The sequence below is a fragment of the Labeo rohita genome, chromosome 25 (genome assembly GCF_022985175.1).
Source record: "Labeo rohita strain BAU-BD-2019 chromosome 25, IGBB_LRoh.1.0, whole genome shotgun sequence".
In the NCBI taxonomy this organism is placed as follows: Eukaryota; Metazoa; Chordata; class Actinopteri; order Cypriniformes; family Cyprinidae; genus Labeo; species Labeo rohita.
The window spans coordinates 1000589-1020405 of NC_066893.1; the positions used below are offsets into that span (position 1 = coordinate 1000589).

At 37.9% G+C, this 19817-nt stretch overlaps 1 protein-coding gene across 3 annotated transcripts; it reads left to right on the plus strand.

The window, feature by feature from the left end:
• Window positions 1-456: 456 nt before the first annotated feature.
• Window positions 457-18894, plus strand: lsm14aa (LSM14A mRNA processing body assembly factor a). Of its 3 annotated transcripts, XM_051099509.1 has the most exons (11): window positions 457-711; window positions 1847-2010; window positions 3243-3387; window positions 3604-3717; window positions 8943-9122; window positions 11382-11462; window positions 12240-12419; window positions 14475-14637; window positions 14754-14786; window positions 14904-15135; window positions 16583-18894. In XM_051099509.1, the coding sequence occupies exons 1-11, from the start codon at window positions 591-593 to the stop codon at window positions 16604-16606; spliced, it is 1437 nt and encodes a 478-aa protein (XP_050955466.1). In that variant the 5' UTR covers window positions 457-590; the 3' UTR covers window positions 16607-18894. The 3 variants fall into 3 exon arrangements, with proteins under 3 accessions (XP_050955466.1, XP_050955467.1, XP_050955469.1); XM_051099510.1 differs by lacking the exon at window positions 11382-11462; XM_051099512.1 differs by lacking the exon at window positions 3604-3717.
• Window positions 18895-19817: the final 923 nt, after the last annotated feature.

Here is a 19817-nt window from a genome sequence, read left to right on the forward strand (position 1 = left end):
TAAGTAAAGATCATGTTCCATGAAGATATTTTGTACATTTCCTACCGTAAATACATCAAAACTTCTATTTTCTCAATATTTTGGATTTTTTTTTGCACCCAATTCTAGATTTTCAAAAAGTTGTCATAAAATATTGTCCTATCCTAACAAACCATTAATCAATGGAAAGCTTATTTACTCATCTTTCAGATGATGTATAAATCTCAATTTTAAAAAAAACTGCCCCTCATGACTAGTTTTGTGGACCAGGGTCCCATATATTATTTATAATTAGGTAAAATAACTATAAAAGTATTTCACACAATGTTAAAGCGATCTCTGATTCAGTTTTTAAAGTGAGGAATGCGGATAGATTAAACCAAAATTATTTAATAAGCGGAAAAAAAAAACGAAAAAAACGTTGGGAAATCCTCATACTGACGTAATGAAGGCGGTCAAACGTCACTTCCGCCTGAATGGCCTGAAAATGCAGGCGGCCATATTATATTAGCAAACACTCTCACGCACTAGCAGCAGTTTGTTTATGCTGTGAAGTGCAGCTGTATTTTTTAACCGAACTATCTCAGTTTAGCTCAAGCGGTAAAGTCACGATGAGCGGCGGCACGCCGTATATCGGCAGTAAGATCAGTTTGATCAGTAAGGCGGAGATCCGTTATGAAGGCATTCTCTACACCATCGACACAGAGAACTCCACCGTCGCGCTCGCCAAAGGTCAAAAACACTCTTTAAACACAACACACACTTCGTACGGGCTTTGGTTCGTGTTAAACGTTAACGTTGGTATTTTCGCGTTATACGCGTTAGCATTTAGCAACGAGGCTGTGTCGTAAATGTAGTGAGCTGCCCTACACAGACAGCACTGTCGAGCACTGTAGCCTCGTGCGGCAGTTTTGGGCTTTATAAACGTGTGTTTTAATTTTACGCACTATGTTCACCTGCATAACTGCAAAATGAACGCGTATGTCATGTCCAAAAGTGTATTAACGCTGGCTGCTGACTAGGATTTCCCACAGCATGCTAGTTTGTTTAATGTGGGATTTCCTCCTCTACAGCTGTTAACTTAGTTGTTGTCTGAGAGTGATGCATAATATTACAAACTTTCCATGTTAACCAGAGTTTCTGACAAAGTACCTGTGACTCTTATTGTTAGTACTGTAATATCAAGGTATCACAGTTTTGTTGTATATGTAGTTTGTAGTCGCTATGATATTTTGGCTGAAACTATAGCCACTGTGGGAAATTTGTATTAAGTAAGTGTAATTATTCAATAAGAAGTATTAAAGTTAAAGTAATAAGTATTAAACTGAGAAACGTTTTTTTGCGTTAAATTATTTAATTTAATTATTATGCCATTTAATTTATTATTATATTGAAATTTCATGGGAAATATTGTGAAGGAAGGCTGTTGCTGAGTCTCAACTGGCTTTTATGAGCACTGTTCCTCTATAGCATGCATTTAAGCCAAGATTAAAAAAATAATAATAAAAAAAAAAAAAATACTTGCAGTGTAGTCCAGACACGCACTGTCCCAGAAACAAATGTTTTAATGAGTCATAAAAATGAATCACTACCTGGCCAGCTGAGATTTTGAAAATATACATTCTGAAGGTTAGAAACATGATTTTTGATAGCACTACAGCACACTGTGAAGGTATGTTAGCACTGTTTGTTGTTTAGAAGTGCTGACGTCAGACTGAACAACTGGATTACTTACCGTGCAAAAGCTGTCTGATTTTAAGAAGATTACAGTCTATCCGCGTTATTGGAGTCAAATCTCAAAGGAAGACAAATTACTTGGATGGAAGCTCATTTAAAACATGTTTTGCTGTTTTAATTCTTGTTGCAGTGCGCTCCTTTGGCACAGAGGACCGACCCACGGATCGCCCCATCGCACCCAGGGATGAGACGTTTGAGTATATTATATTTAGAGGAAGTGACATCAAAGATCTGACTGTGTGTGAACCACCTAAACCGACATGCTCTCTGCCTCAGGACCCCGCTATCGTTCAGGTATAAACAAGAATGGACTCGGTAGCTAATAAGTATCCTGTGCAAATGAAATAATGGAGGTTTATAATAAGCTTGTAAACTGCAAGTAATGTGTTTTAGGCACATGCAAGCCAAAGTCTAGTATTTTTAGATCCTTGGAAAGCCAAGAATGTGGATCACTCTTATTACCAGATCCTAAACCAATTAATGAAGTTTTGTCTGAAACCAGTTAGCACTGCATTTTGTCTGGTGTCATCAACTGTCTTCTATCTGTCAAAGAAGCACACAGTGATATTATGAAAGAATTTTTTTTTTTTTTTTTTTTTTTTTTTAAAAAATTAAGTGTTTATTGAATAATCATAGACAATCTTGGTTGTCTTTTTTTTTTAGTGCTTTGTTGTTGTACTAAAACAAAAGCAATGGAAATCTAACGTTTCACAACATCACCAGTTAAAAACCTTGAAGTGGGGACATTCTTTTTTTGTGTCTCATGAAGGGAAATATCTCATGAAACACCATAACACCATGTGATTAAACAACAAAAACAAGCCATTAATTTGTTATAATAATTGCATTTTCTTTTAATGTCAGATTGGGTGCCAATTGTTTTTGCACAAAATGTGTAAATCCATAAAGATGCATCATTGAACAATTTTTTTTTTTCAAGATAACTTTCTTATTATTGTATTTTAGTTTGATTTTTATGTGCTATTGTGTGTTTGTAGTTTTTAGTATTTTACTTTTTTAATTACTGCTTCTACTGCTTCATGGTGTGTATATGAGTGCAATATGCTCTTTTTGTCTTTAGGGTGACTTTTTAACATTTTGTCAAGGGTCTACAGATGAAAAATAGCCTTTTTGGCTAATTCTGGCACATTTACAGCAATGTATGTTAATGTGCATTACCCCTCTAAACAAATAAACTAGACTTAAAAATAAAAAAAACTCACGTCAGACATGATTAATGTCATAAAGACACACAGAACACCATTTATGCATCTATGAAATGTGACCCTGGACCACAAAACCAGTCGTAAGTATCACGGGTATATTTGTAGTGATAGCCAGCAATACATTGTAATCAAGCTTATTAGCTTTCAAATGCTGAAACTAGAGAAAACCTGTATTTAGAAGTTAAGTCTTTGAGCTTTGTTTCATAATTTTTAGTTTGAATAGTGTTGGTTTTCTGGTTTGTCATTGTTTATAACGTAGTTCTTAAATGGTGACCTCATCATGTTTTGTTTATCTGTTAGTCATCTATGGGATCTTCCACTGCCCCACCATCATCCTTCCAGTCTGGGAACTCCTACGGGCTGTTCAACCGTCCACAAGTCACACCATACACCCAGTTCAACCCTAGCCCACTGGTCTCACCGCAGTTTGGCACTGTTGGAGTCGGTGAGTGCCTCTTCACAGCTTTGTACTGGAGATGTTTTAGTTCATCTAAACTGAGGAGCATTTTTATAATAAAATACACAACTGTAAAATACTGCAACACATCCATTAATTTGTCACAAGGTGCTGAGCAGAAGTAAAAGAACAGGATGTTTGAGTCCGTTTTTGATAATCCTATGGCACCTCTGATGTGTGTGCCTGCTCTTCCTTTCCTCACAGGAAGTACAATGGGATTGTTTGGTAGTGACACTGGCATGTCTGCAGCACTGTCTCAGAGCAGTACTATTGCCTCTGCTTTCAACAGTGACACTTTGTGTGCATTCATAGCAGAAGGTAAACCTCTCCATGGGGGTCAAAATCAAACTATTCAAAGTTTATAAGCCGAATAATTTGAGTTCATCTAACTGCCAAAGCCAATCGAAATTTGACTTTTTCAGTTTATGAGTGTGAAAAAAAAGCTTTGTGTTTAGAACTCAGCATGATCCTAACAGTTTGATGGTCTCTTGTGTTTCGGTTGTCTCTTTGTCTTTTGAAAGTTTCATGTGTAACAGTTTCGCTTCTCACTCTCAGAGGAAGTTTTAAGGCACCTGCATGTAGAAGAAAAACATAGGGGTTTAGTAGTTTTCTACTAACCTAAATAACTTGCATGCCATGGACACACTTCAGATCTTTGGGAATAGTCACATTTAAATGGCGGAGTGAATGTTGCATGAGTTGGCAGTGTAAACATGAAATATGGATATACAGTTCAAACTGTTTGAAAAGACTAACTTCAGTGATCAGGGGCATTATTGTTCGACAATAAACATTATATTCCTGCACTTTCAAGAGATTCAAGCTTGTTAAACTTGCTTGGTTGCTATCCCAATAAATCCATGGGAAACTTTCCTATGTTTCACAGGTTTTCCTTGGTTGCTATCCAGAAACTTCTGGCTGGCAAGTCCAGCCTAACCTTCCCATGTGTTTCAACCCTCAGTTACGAGACTCAAGTTAGTGGGTCAGTAGTACAGGATAACCGGACCTACTATCTTCTTTCCAGTTCCATAACAGTAGTCTCTTTCTGGTGATTTTTCAACCTATTTTTGGCCTCCCATATTCTTGGCTGTTTCCAAAAGGGAGTTTCCCTATTGCAGGGGCGGCCAGTGTTGGTTCTGGAGAGCCCCAGTCTTGCAGAGTTTTGCCCTAACCTTGGTAAAACTCTCCTCCTTGTAGGTTTCTAGTAACCCTTACGGGCTAGAAAGCCACCACCGAGCCAGGTCTTGCTTCACTGAACATGTTTCACTTTTCCTAGCAATGCTAGCATGTGGCACAAAGATGTGCGGACGCAGCTGTGTGTGAGATGGAACAGAATGCGGAAAGTGAAGTATACCCGGGCCTTAAGACTCTGAGGAGTTTGCACAATGAGACTTTTTACAATCACCACCTGTGCAAGTTCTCTAGGGATTAGAGCAGGGCTGGGCAACTATGGTCCTGGAGAGCCACTCTCCTGCAGAGTTTAGCTCCAACCCTAATCAAACAACCCTAATCTGCCTGTAGCTTACTAGGGATCTTGATAACATTGGTTACCTTGTTTAGGTGCGTTTGATTAGGGTTGGAGCTAAACTCTGCAGGACAGTGGCCCTCCAGGTCTGAAGTAGCCCAGCCCTTGATTCAATGCTAGCATGGCAGCGCCAAACACAAACACACCAGGCTTGCTCGAGATGCACACGACACCAAGCATCACAAGAGTGATTGGAGAGCAGACAACCCTTTAAGCTTCTGAATTGCTCTCACGGTACTTCGACACTACATGTTGTCTGGTCTGCGCAGCGCTTATGCATCCCTAGCAAGCCTAATATCAACAATGGCGGATGTTGCGTTGATATTGATGTTCATGGCTTTGTCAACCCACATCTGCATTTAAACACTGCATAACCAGCGTGTTCGTATTCAGCTGCTGTTTCAAAAATGGCAGTCAAATTTCTGTTCGTCTTGTTGGTCATGGTAACCCTGCCCCCAGTCCCAGACGCAAAAGGTTCTTTCTATTAGACCAGCAATGTTTTGGAGCTACTTACAAACTACTTTTCCTGGTTCAGAGATGGTGCTTTGGGTGTTGAAAGACAAAGAACCGATTTGAAACTAGGCTCTGGCTCTGAACTAGCACTCAAACTGCCTTGGTAGAAAAGGTGCGTCTGATGCCTCCTGGCAACCTCTTTCCAGGGTTCTTCCAGCTCCACCAGAGCAAATTTCTTTCTTTCTTACTGCATAGTTATGTCTGGTTCCAGTGTTGTGGACAAGGTACTTTCTACCTAGGTACATCTCCACCCCTACACAGTGGGCACAGTGCAGCTCATTTGGCCTTGGTGCAAAATGGAGAAAAGTGCCTGGCTCATTTTTTGAATAAAAGAAACTGCATATGCTGGCTATACCCTGACTGGGTGCTTGATCTTGTCCTTCTTCAGAATGCCTGTGAGCACTGATACTTTATCATGGCACCACCTGTACTTTCCCTGGGTTGATGCTGCCTTGCAATTTAACAGTATGTGTGCCTTTTAAGGCCTCTTGATTCTGCAGAGTTTGCACATTTTTCAGAGTCACTTCCTATGCAAGTTCTTTATAGCAGGAGTGCACAAACGCGTTCCTGGAGGGCCGGTGTCCTGCAGAGTTTAGCTCCAACCCCAATTAGACACACCTGAACCAGCTAATCAAGCTCTTACTAGGCATACTAGAAACTTCCGCAGGTGTGTTAGGGCAAGTTGGAGCTAAACTCTGTAGGACACTGGCTCCCCAGGACCAAGTTTGGGCACCCCTGCTCTAGGGATTAGAAAAGGGCTGGGCAACTTTGTTTCTGGAGAGCCACTGTCCTGTAGGGTTTTGATCCAACCCTAATCAAACACACCTGCCTGTAGCTTTCTAGTAATCTTGAAGACATTGGTTAGCTTGTTCAGGTGTGTTTGATTTTAATGTTGGAGCTAAACTCTGCAGGACAGTGGCCCTCCAGGGGTCCGTTCTTCGTACCTCGCTAACTAAGTTAGCTGGATTTGATTGTTGACGATTTCGCGTGATCTTGGATCGTTCGGTTCTTCGAAGCTCATCCGGGACTTGCTGTCATAGCAACAGATCCGTAAGCGTAAACCTGCTCGGGAGCAGGCTTATTTCATGTAAACAGGATTAGACTGCATCTAAGCAAATTGCATTTAAGCAGAATTGATACTTAAAATCTGTCCCAACCACTACTACTTTATTACAAGAGTACTATTGACCCAGGGACAATAATTTAAAATAATAATAATTTAAAAAATTATTTGAAAATAATATAATAATGTTGTGTAATCTATAATAGACAGCCAGGTTTACTCATTAAAAGTACTTTATAAATGTATTAGAATCTTACACACATGTTATACAGATAATGTAGAGGCGTGCATTAATTTGAGTGATGACAGCTATTATAGGAGTGCCTTTATGGAGCGCATGAGATACAGATAACGTGAGATCTTGATCCTTAAGAAATTTTAATTAATGCTGTCACGTAGCAAATTTGTTTCAAATATAAAATTAAATGAATTGCTAATTATTACATTGAAATAAAAAAAAAAAAGTAAAGTCTGTACAAATATTAGAAATCGTGAATATACATAATTGGGAATAATGTAAAAAAAAAAAATAAATAAATAAAATAAAAACAGTGCACATTTCATTGATCTATTATAACATTATGTACTTTTGTTCGCTTGGCTGTTTCCTTATAAAAGTCCAGAAATTTGTCATGTTTTTTGTCAGGTGTGTTTTTTAATCATATGATGTCATTATGTTGCTGTCTTGCCGCCAGCCAATCGCTGCATTGCTGATCATGGTTTTGAGTATCGATACATAGCCCCTTTTAAACCAACAGATAACTCAATCCAGCCATACTAATCATCAACAACAGGTGCGTTCGAAGAACCGAATTAAGCCAGGTCATGATTAGCACGATTATGTCATCTTGGATGTGTCATTTGATCTCGGATGTAATAAGTGACGTACGAAGAACGGGCCCCAGGACCAAATTTGCCCAGCCCTGGATTAGAGGGTGTCATAGACCACTCACAGAAGAAAAAAATCAACACAGCTCCAGTCTCATGAATTAGTGTTGTTCCTCAAGGTAGGAGGACCCACCTTGTCCAGTATCCTTGAAGATCCTATTTTCTATCGTACCTTTTCCCAACTTTGGAGATGGGCAACAATGGCCCTCAAGGTGCAGTGTCCTGCAGAGTTGTGCTGCACCCCTAATCAAACACTCCTGAAAAGTCTGACTGAAGTCTTCAGGATTACTTCAGAATTACAAGTTGGTATGTTTGATTCATTGTGTTAGTCATCACACTTCATGGTCCTGTGTATATACCCCAAACTCTGCAGGACCTTGGGTTCCAGACCTATCCACCATTGTTGGAAGTGCAATGTGCTAAGACTATCCCTTTCAGTGCTTGGGTTTCCTGTTATGTTCCTTGGTTTATGTAGCCATTCTGTCGGAGCTACCAGTGCATTAGCAAGCCACTTCCACCATGTTTATGTAGTGACGTTAGCCTCAGTGACTTGATGGTTGTCTTTGGAGTCCCTGTAGTTCACATGCCAAATGTCAGTATTTGTGAGTGACTTGACTGCATAACCAACTACTTCTACACTTTGATTCTGTGCACTCTACACATATTTTGGTTGTTACAATCTGAATTTCTGTTGTCGCTCCTGAACTCTGTGTGTACAGAACTGGATTAAAGGGGTCATCGGATGCCAAGTTCACTTTTGCATGTTGGCAGTGTATGTACACATCTACCCTATAATGAAAAAAAAATCCATGCACGATAGTTGATTGACATGAGCGTCTTACCTCAGACCTGCCCTAAATCAACTGTAACAGTCCAACCTCCATTGTTTCGATGCCAGAGCAGGGAAGTAAGTCAATTGAGTATAAGGGTTTTTTTTTTTTTATGAATGTCCGCATCACCTTTCCTAATAACGTGCTAGTTTCGCAGCTAAACACACTAAAGGTGGCTAAAGTAAACAGGCTCGTCACTCCACAGAGAGAAGAGAGGGGCGGGTGAGCAGAGCTCATTGGCATTTAAAGGAACAATCCATCAAAATGGGTTGGTTTTTGCAGAGCTCATTTTGACAAGGTAAAAAGGGTGCTGTTTTACACAATTTTTTTTTTTTTTTTTTTTTTTTTTTTTTTTTTTTAACTGAAGTATATTATAGACTTTTCATTAAGACCCTAAAGAATCATATCAACTTGTGGAAAATGGGCATCTGATGACCCCTTTCAGCTCTCTGCGACAAATTCATTTAGCAGCTGTGTGTACATGGCCACTATATGTGTTTTGAATCTTTGATTTAAAAAATTCTCTGAGTGGTGTGTGTGTGTGTGACTGGATTGTGGTGATCTGTTTAATTGCTAAATAACTTCATTAACACAATCCACCAAATTTTGTCTTCTAACCAGCACTGATTTCCTCACGTCAGGGTGGCTGTGGTTCTTAACCTTTTCACTGTAAGCGGTCAGATTACGTAAGTGTCTTCTAACTTTTACCATTCTTCTTATACAGGTCACACCAGTCCGGCACTGGACGCTCTGCGAAAGAGCCCCCCAGTGGAACCTGCTGCCCCATCAGCACCTGCAGTCACCACCGCTGCTCCCACAGGCGTGGGTCGCAAAAGCCCAGTGTCAACTCGCGCAGCCTCCACCAATACGCAGAAGCCTGTGGACCTCACAGAACAGACTAGGGGTAGGAATAAGTCCAGATGCCACAAACTTGCTGCTTTAGACCAAAGTGTTGCAGTTCACTGTTACCACTTTTCCAAATAATGCTGAAAAAGAACGTTCACCCAAAAACAAAAATTACCCCATGAGTTACTCACCCTCAAGCCATCCTAGCTGTATTTTATTTATACTTTCAGATGAATGCAAATTGGGTTGTATTAAAAAAAATGTTCTGGCTCATCTAAGCTTTGCAATGGCGGTGAATGGGTGTTGAGATTTTGAAGTCTAATCAAGTGCATCCATCCATCATAAACTTGCTCCACACAGCTCCGGGGGGGTTAATGAAGACCTTCAGGAGTGAATTGATGCGTTTGTGTAAGAAAATTATTCATAATTAACTTTATATATCATAATCTCTAGCTTTAGCTAACTGTCGTTCATGTGTTCACAAGAGAGTTGCGTTCCAGCAGATGACGTAGGCAGAGTGTAAGCTTTGTTGAAAATATGCTAGTCTCATGAGAACCAAGTTTTGTTTACAGCATAGGAAAACCAGCCTCCTCTTGGCTTTTATCAGAATCTTCTGACATTTTTCTTTACAAATTCTAAATCCTAATTCATGACCGGTGTTTTGTTTTGCTCTCTCCACTGTGCTTCTGCATTTATCACTTCTCACCGGAGGTTATGCTATGCCTTTGTCATCCGCTGGAATGCCACTCTCTCGTGAATGCGTGTACGACAAGCGGAAGCTAGAGATTACGGTTTATGACGTTTTACATATGGACAAAGTGTGGAGCACTTTTTACGATGGAGGGATGCACTCTATTTGGCTTCAAAATCTCAACCACCATTCATTGCCATTATAATGCTTGGAAGAGCCAGGACATTTTTTAAAAAAACTCCAATTTTATTAGTCTGAAAATACACCTAGGATGGTTTGAGGGTTAGTAAATCATGAGGTAATTTTAGTTTTTGGGTGAACTATCGCTTTAAGGGGCTGTTTACACAGAATGCATCTAAAAATGTGAGAAAAAGCTCTCAGAAATGATTTAAATTAATAAATAAATAAAACGCAGTGCAGAATGCAAATGTCTTGAGACATGCTTCTGAGACGTGATGCAATGACTGAAACAACTGAACAGCCAAACAGCAGAATAAGTGGAGAATGTCTTTTTTTTTTTTTTTTTTTTTTTTTTGCAAAGACAGAAGAATGCATCAGTATCTTTCTCAATATGTTAACTGTTCATCGTGTTTTCAAAATAAGTTTAAACGCTTGATCTGAGTTTATATGTTCAAGAAATTATTGTGGCTGCAGCTTTTCTGTTGTAAAGAAATAGGCAAGTATTACAGATTAAGTGGGCATTTGACTTTAGTCAATATTAAACAAGGGTTAGATCGCATAATGTACATTAGCTCTATTGTTTATAATATATGATGTATTTTAACAGTTTTGTTCAATTATACCGTATGATTACTTGCTTTTAGTACTTTATTTAAACTAATTATTATAGCCTTATATGTATTTTGAGTAATTTTAAAGGCTTTTGTTCGTTTACATCTATTTTTATTACCACCAAAAAAAAAAAAATCTTTTTTTATTATTATTATTATTATTATTATTATTATTATTATTATTATTTTTATTATCTAATTACTTGATTACCAAAATAATTGTTAGTGACAGCCCTATTCTTCACTGCACTCATGTGTGAGTCACTACAAAAGAGACAAGATGTTAGCACAACGGTCATACACATCCATCTAGCACATTTATAGGAAAACAAAGGAAAAATAGAGCATTTGAATGGGGAAATGTGTTTTGTGTGAATGGCCCCTAACAGGTGATTCGCTGGTGATTACTGGCTTGTGAACTGCCCCCAGAACACTGTCATGTGGTGTGTTCACGTGACCATGACGTATGAACACAATGAGGTTGCAAGTGGGAAGTCAGCTTGGGTTTTCCCATGTCCGACTTCGTCTGAAATGTGGCTGTCAGTCTAGCCAAACTGGTGATGTTTTAAACACTGAATGAGAACAGGCCCTTAGTGCTACTACAATAATGTTTGGGCCAAGTATGCTGTCCAGGTAGGTAGTCACTTGACAAATGTAATTCATTCCGCCTATAGTTAGTCAACAATTACAGGCCTTTTATCTGGGCTTCTCTGGAAAGCAACAATATTAGGAATAGAGAAATATGACACTGTATGAACAGTAGTAGTTTTAAAACCGGTTCTGCTACAAGGATTTGGTACAGCTTAACGTGTCTTAAAGAGTTATACTCTCCTAGGCACTGAAGTCCCGAAACCAAGCGTACCAGAGTCCAGTCAGTCCAGAGGAGGAAACAGGGACACTTCTAAACGGCTTGCAGGTTATAACATGTCTGCCAAAAAGACTTTTACTGCAGTTATGTTGTGCTGTTGGATGCTAAAACTGCATGATTCTTATATGAGCTTCGTCCATCTGTATTTCACATGCATCCACACAGTGGCTTTTAGCAAGCTCCTTTCTTATAGAGGAACTTCTGAATGGTGAATCTCATGCAGCCTGATGAGTGTTTCACCCTGAGATTTTAATGAAAAATGCAATTTTTTGGACCAGTAGGCTTCACATGTGATATTGTTTTTATTAAGAAACTCTACCAACTCTACCAGTGTGCTGATGTTAATAATTAAAGGTTTTAATGGGAGCACCTAATTGTCTTGAAAATGTGCATAAATATGCATATTGTTTTATATTTTAGTGGAATATGTTTTCATGAGATTCACTCAATTTGCTGTATGTACTCATATGTCATTATACTTTTAAATGCTTTAGCTCTCCTCTGTGTTGAAAGGCGTTGTGTCCTTATGTTTCTTGGGTAACTCTTTGTTCACACAGGCTGTGCTTGTTTACTTCAAGTGATACTTTTATTTTACTTTAGCTTGATTACTTCTCAGTAAACAATAGCATTTTTCTGTACACAACAACTAAACATAACTCATGTCTGTCAGTATAGACTTTCCTTTGTTACTAGCAACTGAACGTCACAGCATGCTTCTTAATTTATTTGTTTTTTTCTTTTTTGTAATGTTTGTTTTCTGCTTTATATGTATATTTTATGTATTTATGATTTCTGGAACAACAATTGTGTGTTTGTTCTGCTCAGCTGGTGGTCCTCCTGCTGCCCGCCGCGGCCGTGGCGGAGGTCATCGTGGTAGAGGGCGATTCCCGGTCCGGAGAGAAGGACCCATGAAGTTTGAGAAAGACTTTGACTTTGAGAGCGCCAATGCTCAGTTCAACAAAGACGAGATCGACAAAGAGTTCCAGAGCAAACTCAAGCTGAAAGGTACAAACAGTTTACCAAATATGCAAGATCAGCTGAAAAATTACAGAAATGTGCTCTTAAGAGAATATTCAATAATGCATATTATGGAAGTGTGTAATAAAAGAATAATTGCTAATTGAATTTACACTGTGTGCATAATTGTTAGGCACATTGATATTCTGGTCATTTTTTTTTTTCCAAGCATATTTTACCAGTTCCAAACCACATCAATCTTAATACCTACTATTAATTTTGTATTTAATCATTTATAAGTGATATATACTTGTCTATGAATGCTGTAAGTGAAAAATTCTTTTACAGATAAAATGAGCCAAAAAAAGAGATTTAACTCGGAAAGTCAAACATTATTAAATGCCCATGAGAACAATGCAATACAATGCTATACAAGAATTTGTAAAGTTGAGGCGTGACCATTGGACAGCGAAATGTTTGTTGGGTCAGCATGGTCAGAAAAAAACAGGTGGAGAAGAAAAGACACTCGTTAACTACAAAAGAATTAAGGTGAAGAATTAGGTGTGAGACCATCAGGAACCATTTAGTCTCCAGCACCACCATTTTCCAGAACTGCAGCCTACCTAAAGTCTTCAGAAGTGCAATGTGTCAGGTTCTCAGAGACAATGCTTGAGCAAAAAACCTAAATAATGACCCTTTTTTAATAAGAGTAACATGCTGAAATGTTGTGAAGTGCATGAATACTGTTTTTGGCTTTATAGACAGACGAATTGAGAGTGACTCTTGAAGGACCAGAACAACATCCTTCTGTACCTCTGATTCAAGTATTTATCTTCCAGAATCTGGCCGTACATTTTGGGAGTTCATGTTTAGTCTCGTCTCCTATCCTGAAAAGTCTGACTTGCAGAGATGGACTAAAATGAGCTCCCAAAACTTACTGCCAGATTTTGGAAGATAAATTCTTGAAAGAGTGGTACAAGACGATTTGATGCTGGTCCTTCAAGAGTCACTCTCAACTTATCGGTCTATAAAGCCTAAAACAGTGTTCATGTATTTCACAACACTTCAGGTTATTCTTTTTAAGTGAGGCTAATTTTTTAGGATTTTTCACCCAAGCAAAGTCTCTGAGAACCTGACTCATTGCACTTCTGAAGACTCCAGATAGGTTGCAGTTCTGGAAAATGGTGGCACCAAATGATTCCTGATGGTTTCACACCTAATTCTTAATTCTTTTGCAGTTAATGCTTTTCTTCCCCACTGTTTTTTTTTTTTTTTTCTTTCCCCTTCTCTCCTTCTCTCTCAACCGTTCTGACCCAACAAGCATTTCTCTGTCCAATGGTCATGCCTGAACTTTGCAAATTCTAGTATTGCATTAGTATTGCATTTAATAATTTTTGACTTTTCAGTTTGGGTTTAAGTCCTTTTTAGGCTTATTTATAAGTAAAAGAAAATGTGCCTAATAATTATGCACACCTGAATATGAGGGTTTTTTTCACTTCCAGCCTTTAAGGACAATTATATATCACATCTAAATTATTAAATGCACAATTGATAGTAGTTATTAAGATTGTGGTTTGGAATTGGTAAAAACATGCCTAATATGCGCACAGTGTAATGTTTTGACACTTAGTTGCATATTAAATGCAATCTAGTTTAAGTTTTTAAAATGTAATTAGTATAACTCTAGAGTGCTTTTTTGGACTGTTGAATGTACTAAAATCATTTATGGTAAACTAAAAAATAGTTTGATTGCGACTATCATTATAAATGTGTAATTACAAATGTAGTTAAATGCATAACATAAGTTTCAATAGAGATGGAATTAAAGGCGCTATTAACTTTAATATTATAATCAAGTACTTGCATGTACTTCAGTATGTTAGTCAACTCATCAAGTGTTGACATTACAAAGTGTACCTGAGACAGTCACAAAATTTGTATTTGCAAGTACAATTTTTTTTAAAACACTTAAGTATATTACAAGTGCATATTCAGTATAATTAAGCACACTTTTGCAAAGTAAAGGGCATAGCATTCTCATGCTGTAGTCTAGAGAAAACGCAGTTATATTTCTCTGTGCATTAACTACATATGTTTGTACAGATGAGAAGTCCGATAAGGCTCTGAATGGTGAGGATAAGGGTGATTCAGGAGTTGACACTCAGAACAGCGAAGGAAACGCTGATGAAGAGGATCCTCTCGGACCAAACTGCTACTACGATAAATCCAAATCCTTCTTTGACAACATCTCCTGTGATGACACAAGGTCAGATCACATCCAGCAAAACTTTAATATGAGCTTCCGTGTGTAAAATCTCTCTTTTGCTACATAATGCAACAAACCTTGCAGCAAATCTTTTTATTGTGCCTGATTTTAAACAGGAAGGAGAGGTCTGGAGCGTCTGGATTCCCCCGGTGAGTACTGCAGAATGCAGCACTTCTTAAAAATAGCCTTATGTTTGTGTAGAAACTTAGTATGGAAAAAGTGTAAATTGTTTTTGTACTTGTTTTTTTTGTCAATTCACCGTAAAGAGAGCGGAGGCAGACCTGGGCGGAGGAGCGGAGGATGAACGCAGAGACGTTTGGCCTCCCGTTACGACGGGGTCGTGGAGGTTACAGAGGGCGTGGCGGCATGGGCTTCAGAGGGGGCCGGGGCCGTGGAACTGGACGAGGGTCGTTTGGATCTTACCCTGGTGGAAGTGGCTTTAGAGGAGGATACAGAGGAAGTCAAGGAGGAAGAGAGTTTGCTGATTTCGAATACAGGGTAATGAACGAGTTAGAAATTATTTTTCTGATATACATAATTTTATAGAAATCTGGATTTGTACAAGGTGCTTAAAGTATTTATTAGTTTATTTTTTAGTTAATCTCATAAAACTAGTGAGCTAAGTCAGTAGTAGTGCTGACAATGTTGTGTAAACATGGCTGAAGACGCGAAAAGAGATGAACTGTTGTTCAGTGGTTCATTTATGCTGGAACTGTTCCTTTGATTCAAACTCGTGATTTGGATCATTGTTCAAGCGATTCACTAGCAAAAACCAAATCAAATTAAAAGATGCATTAATTTTTTAATTTTGACAACGTTTGTAATGATTTTAGAAAGCGCATATAGTGAAGCATGAAACAAAGCTTTTTGAATTGGTTAAACCATTGCGTTCCAAAATGATTCACTGTTTCGAAGAGCTCCAATTGAATCGTGTGTCATGAATCATTTGATTCAGATCAGGACTTCAGAGCGGGTTCGCAAATCATTTGATTCAGATCGGAACTTTACATATCATGAATCATTTCATTCAGGTCGGGACATCAGAGTGGGTTCGCAAATCATTTGATTCAGATCGCAACTTCGGAGCAGGTTTGCAACTCATTTGATTTGGATTGAAACTTTGCGTATCACAGATCATTTGATTCAGATCAGGACTTCAAATCGTGTGTCGCAAATCTTTTGATTTAAATCAGGACTTTGCAGGTTTGCGAATCATTTGATTTAGATTGGAACTTCGCATATCATGAATCATTTGATTCAGATTGGGACTTCAAATCGTGAAAGGCGCTGTACAAATGCATTTGAATTGAATTTGAATTTAGTTCAGATCGACTTTGGAGCGGGTTCACAAATCATTTGATTCAGATCGGGACTTCAAATCGCCTATCGTAAATCTTTTTATTTAAATCGAGGCTTCTTAGGTTTGCGAATCATTTGATTTAGATTGGAACTTCGCGCATTTCAAATCATTTGATTCAGATCAGGCCTTCAGAACGGGTTCGCGAATAATTTGATTTAGATCAGAACTTTGCGTATCACAAATCATTTGATTGAGATTGGGATGTTAAATTGCGTATCGTAAGTCATTTGATTTAGATCGGCACTTCGGAGCAGTTTCGCAAACAATTTGATTTAGATTGGAACTTTGTGTATTGCAAATCATTCGAACCAGATCAAGACATCGGAGCGGGTTCGTGAATCAGTAGATTTAGATCCGAACTTTGGAGCATGTATCGCAAACTTTTTGATTTAGATTGGAGCCAGTTCATGAATCATTTTGCATATGAAAGATTCGCGATCCGTTCTTAAGCCCTAATCTGAAATGATGGTTTGCAGATGTTTTAAATGCATCAAAAAAGTAGAACTCTTTTTAAATGCATTTCTGAGATTAAGATTTATTTTTCTTTAGTAGATAATTACTTTCTCTTTTTACTTGTTTCTCCAGAAGGATAACAAAATCACTGCATAGTGTTCAGAGGAAGTGGATCCAGAAGACCTGATTTGTGTGGGAACTGCATTTCAGGTCACATTTTGCTGAGAACGAGGAGATAAACGTACATGTTGTAAATCTGTCACCAGCACTGGGGTTCGACTGCTTGAAACCTGGATATTAATGAAACACCTACTCCATTTCTTCCTGAGGAGTGGAACAAATGCTATTTTTTTTTTAATTGTTAATTTGAAAATAATATTTCCTGATGGTTTCAAATATATTATGATTTCCGTGGGCTGCTCACAGCTAACAGATTATCTAGAACAATGTATCGTGATGATTTCGATCACTGAATGAGCTTTATTTTTGACTTGTTTTGCTATAAAGTATCTTACAGTGTACTTGGCATCAAAATAGACTGCCTGGAACTCAGTTATACATTATCGTATTTTTCTAAGGTAATTTCAATCTTCAACCCCAACATCACTATTGCTATTCCTGTAGTAAATAGATTTTAGTTGTTTTTTTTATATATATATATATATATACACACACATGTATAAACATGGTACGTTGGATTTAGATTTACATTCGGATGCATCAATCCCTTCTGTAGTTTCTAGTGAGGTTGCTCATCAGGGAAAGCGCTTCAGCGTGTCAGTATTGATAGTAAAGGCCATTTTAGAAATGTAATCTTTAAGGGAAACGATTCCTTTTGAATATAAAATAGCACAATTTAAACTAAAATGACACGATATGGTCAACCGATACAAAGCGACCTCAGTGATGTGTTTATATATTCTATAGATTTGATTTATATTTGACAAGGTCCACTTTGCAGTATGTAGCACTTTGTAGCAGACGTTTACTGATGAGTGAACTCGTCTTTACTAAGAAATAATGCTACTCTGTGAGTCTATGCTGCAGTTTCTTTGACGACGCATTCTTGCCACTCTTGAGCTTCTACCACTAACAATTATATTCCTGTCATTCAACATTCAGATCATATACTCTTCACCTCATAAAACGTCACGTGAAACTGACTGAGCCAAAAGCTGGCTGGGACGTGTGTGAGAACTTAATGATTATTTGACAGGATGTTTGAGAGATTATTCAGTAGCACTGCTTCCCAGTGGATGGTTTCTTCTGCTTTCTGTCTTTAATGTGACTGAAGCTGGACCGTTGAACAGCCAGAATGTGTTGTGTACTGTAACCCAGACGCTGTTTAGCTTTTCCCCTCTCTCCTCGTTCAGCTACTGTGCTTTATAGTCACTGACTGCACTAGCATGATGTCATAATGTCATGTGACCTCATGCAGCTTTACCTGACGTGCACATTGTGATGTCACATCCACACCTATGCATCACGCAAGTCCGATTCTGATCGGATGCATTTCATTTTGCAACCAAATTTAATTTTTGGCCTCTGACAGCTTTGCATTATTCTCAAAGTGAGTTTTTGCTGTGGAACAAGCGAAATGATGCAAAGTCTTTTTTTTTTTTTATGGATTTATCGCTTAAGTTGAAGGTTTGATATTTTAACTGGCCAGTTTTTTTCGACTTCAGATCTGATTGTGTAGCGTACGGCTGTGACATCACTGCAAAAAAATGTTTTTTGTGTAGTTTTGTTAAATGTTTCTTTAAATTGTTGGGATATTTGGGTTAAGTTGATAATGAAACTGTTTTCGGATTATAGCATAAATTAAAGTCTAATTTGTAAGACGCAAAACATTTAGAATTTTGCATTTTGAGTGAAATATCCTCTTGCACTTTTCAAGCTCTTTAATTCAGTGAATAGATGTTTTATTTCAATAATACACGTTCATTTCAGTCTGGCAAGTGAATATTCATCTAAAGGACATGGAATTGATTTAATTAGGGCTTCATAATGCAGCCATTGATAATTAACTGGTCAGTATGAACAAAGAAGGTATAACCTTTATCTAGGAACAACAAATGTCCATGTTGTCCTAAAATATCACTTGTTTATATAATTATTAGGGGTGTTCTGGTATTATTAGTCTGTTCACTTAATTCCAGAGTTTTCTTAAAAGAGACGGTGTTACAGTGTAAATTGAAGCTGTGTTTGTTCAGTGTTGGAACAGTGATACTGGCGTATAATCAGGAAATTGCTGCATGCAGGTCTTGTCACAAACCACGATCTTAGGTGATGCTTGTGAGGCAAGTTCTGGAAATGTCTTGTGATGAACACCAAATCCTTCCATCAGGGTCGACACACTTTCCTCGTGAACCTTGGCATGGTATCTGTTCACAACTACATGTAAAGAGGTTTTTACTAGATGCAACAATAAACTGTTTACTATCTGTTGTGTGATTATTATTATTTTATTTATTTATTTATTTGAATGGGGTTAACTGTTTGTCCGAGATGTTGGTGGGAACTGAACATTATCAGACAATTAATTGTTGTTTGCAAAATGGAAATTAGTAAAGCTTAAGAGGACTTAAAGGCAAAGTTCACCCAAAAAAGGACATAAAAAAATTACGCGACCTTAGGTTGTTTCAATCTCTACGCGTTTCTTTTTTTTCTGTTGAACTTTTGAAAAAAAAAAAAAAAAAAACTTTATTTATTTATTTATTTATTTATTTTAAAGAATATTGGTAACCAAACAGTTGACGTAGCCATTGACCTCCATAGTATGGAGGGGGAAAAAAGTATAATGGAAGTTGATTGGCTACTGTATGGAAGCCCGTTCCACCACAGTTGAGAAAAAAAAATGATTCGGTAAGTCATAATAGAAAACTATAATATAAACTTTATAGTTATATAGTTATGAAATAGAATCATTATTAAGTTGGCTTGAGAAAGCCAACTTACTGATATGCTATTTTCTTCTGAGACTAAATCTGTCGACACTAACTCCTCCTAGAGCTTTAACTCTACGAACTCCAAACTCAACCCAGATCTTCACACTGATCCGACCGAGTGTGCTGTATCGTTTCTAACTGATCGGACTTACGGTTTTCCTAAAAATGACGATGAAAATTGGGAAAAATCCCATAGATTTACATTGACGGAATGTTCAAATGAGCCAACACTTTTCAAATTCCAACTCTCAAAACTCCCAGAATCCTTTGAGACTCAATCAAACTTCCCTTCTATGTACTGTATTTCTAACCCATTTCTACTCATTCAAACTCATCTATCAATCTATGCAACCAGAATCATGCTAGTAACTTGCTAATCATGCTAGCAAAATGTTAGTAACTTGCTAATCATGCTAACA

What these genes read in the sequence shown, in the direction of transcription:
- lsm14aa (XM_051099509.1), top strand. Translation starts at nt 591, where the DNA reads ATGAGCGGCGGCACGCCGTATATCGGCAGTAAGATCAGTTTGATCAGT. An exon ending in AGGACCCCGCTATCGTTCAG is followed by an intron (nt 2,011 to 3,242) that starts GTATAAACAAGA and finishes TTTATCTGTTAG; the next exon opens with TCATCTATGGGATCTTCCAC. An exon ending in ATCTCCTGTGATGACACAAG is followed by an intron (nt 14,638 to 14,753) that starts GTCAGATCACAT and finishes GATTTTAAACAG; the next exon opens with GAAGGAGAGGTCTGGAGCGT.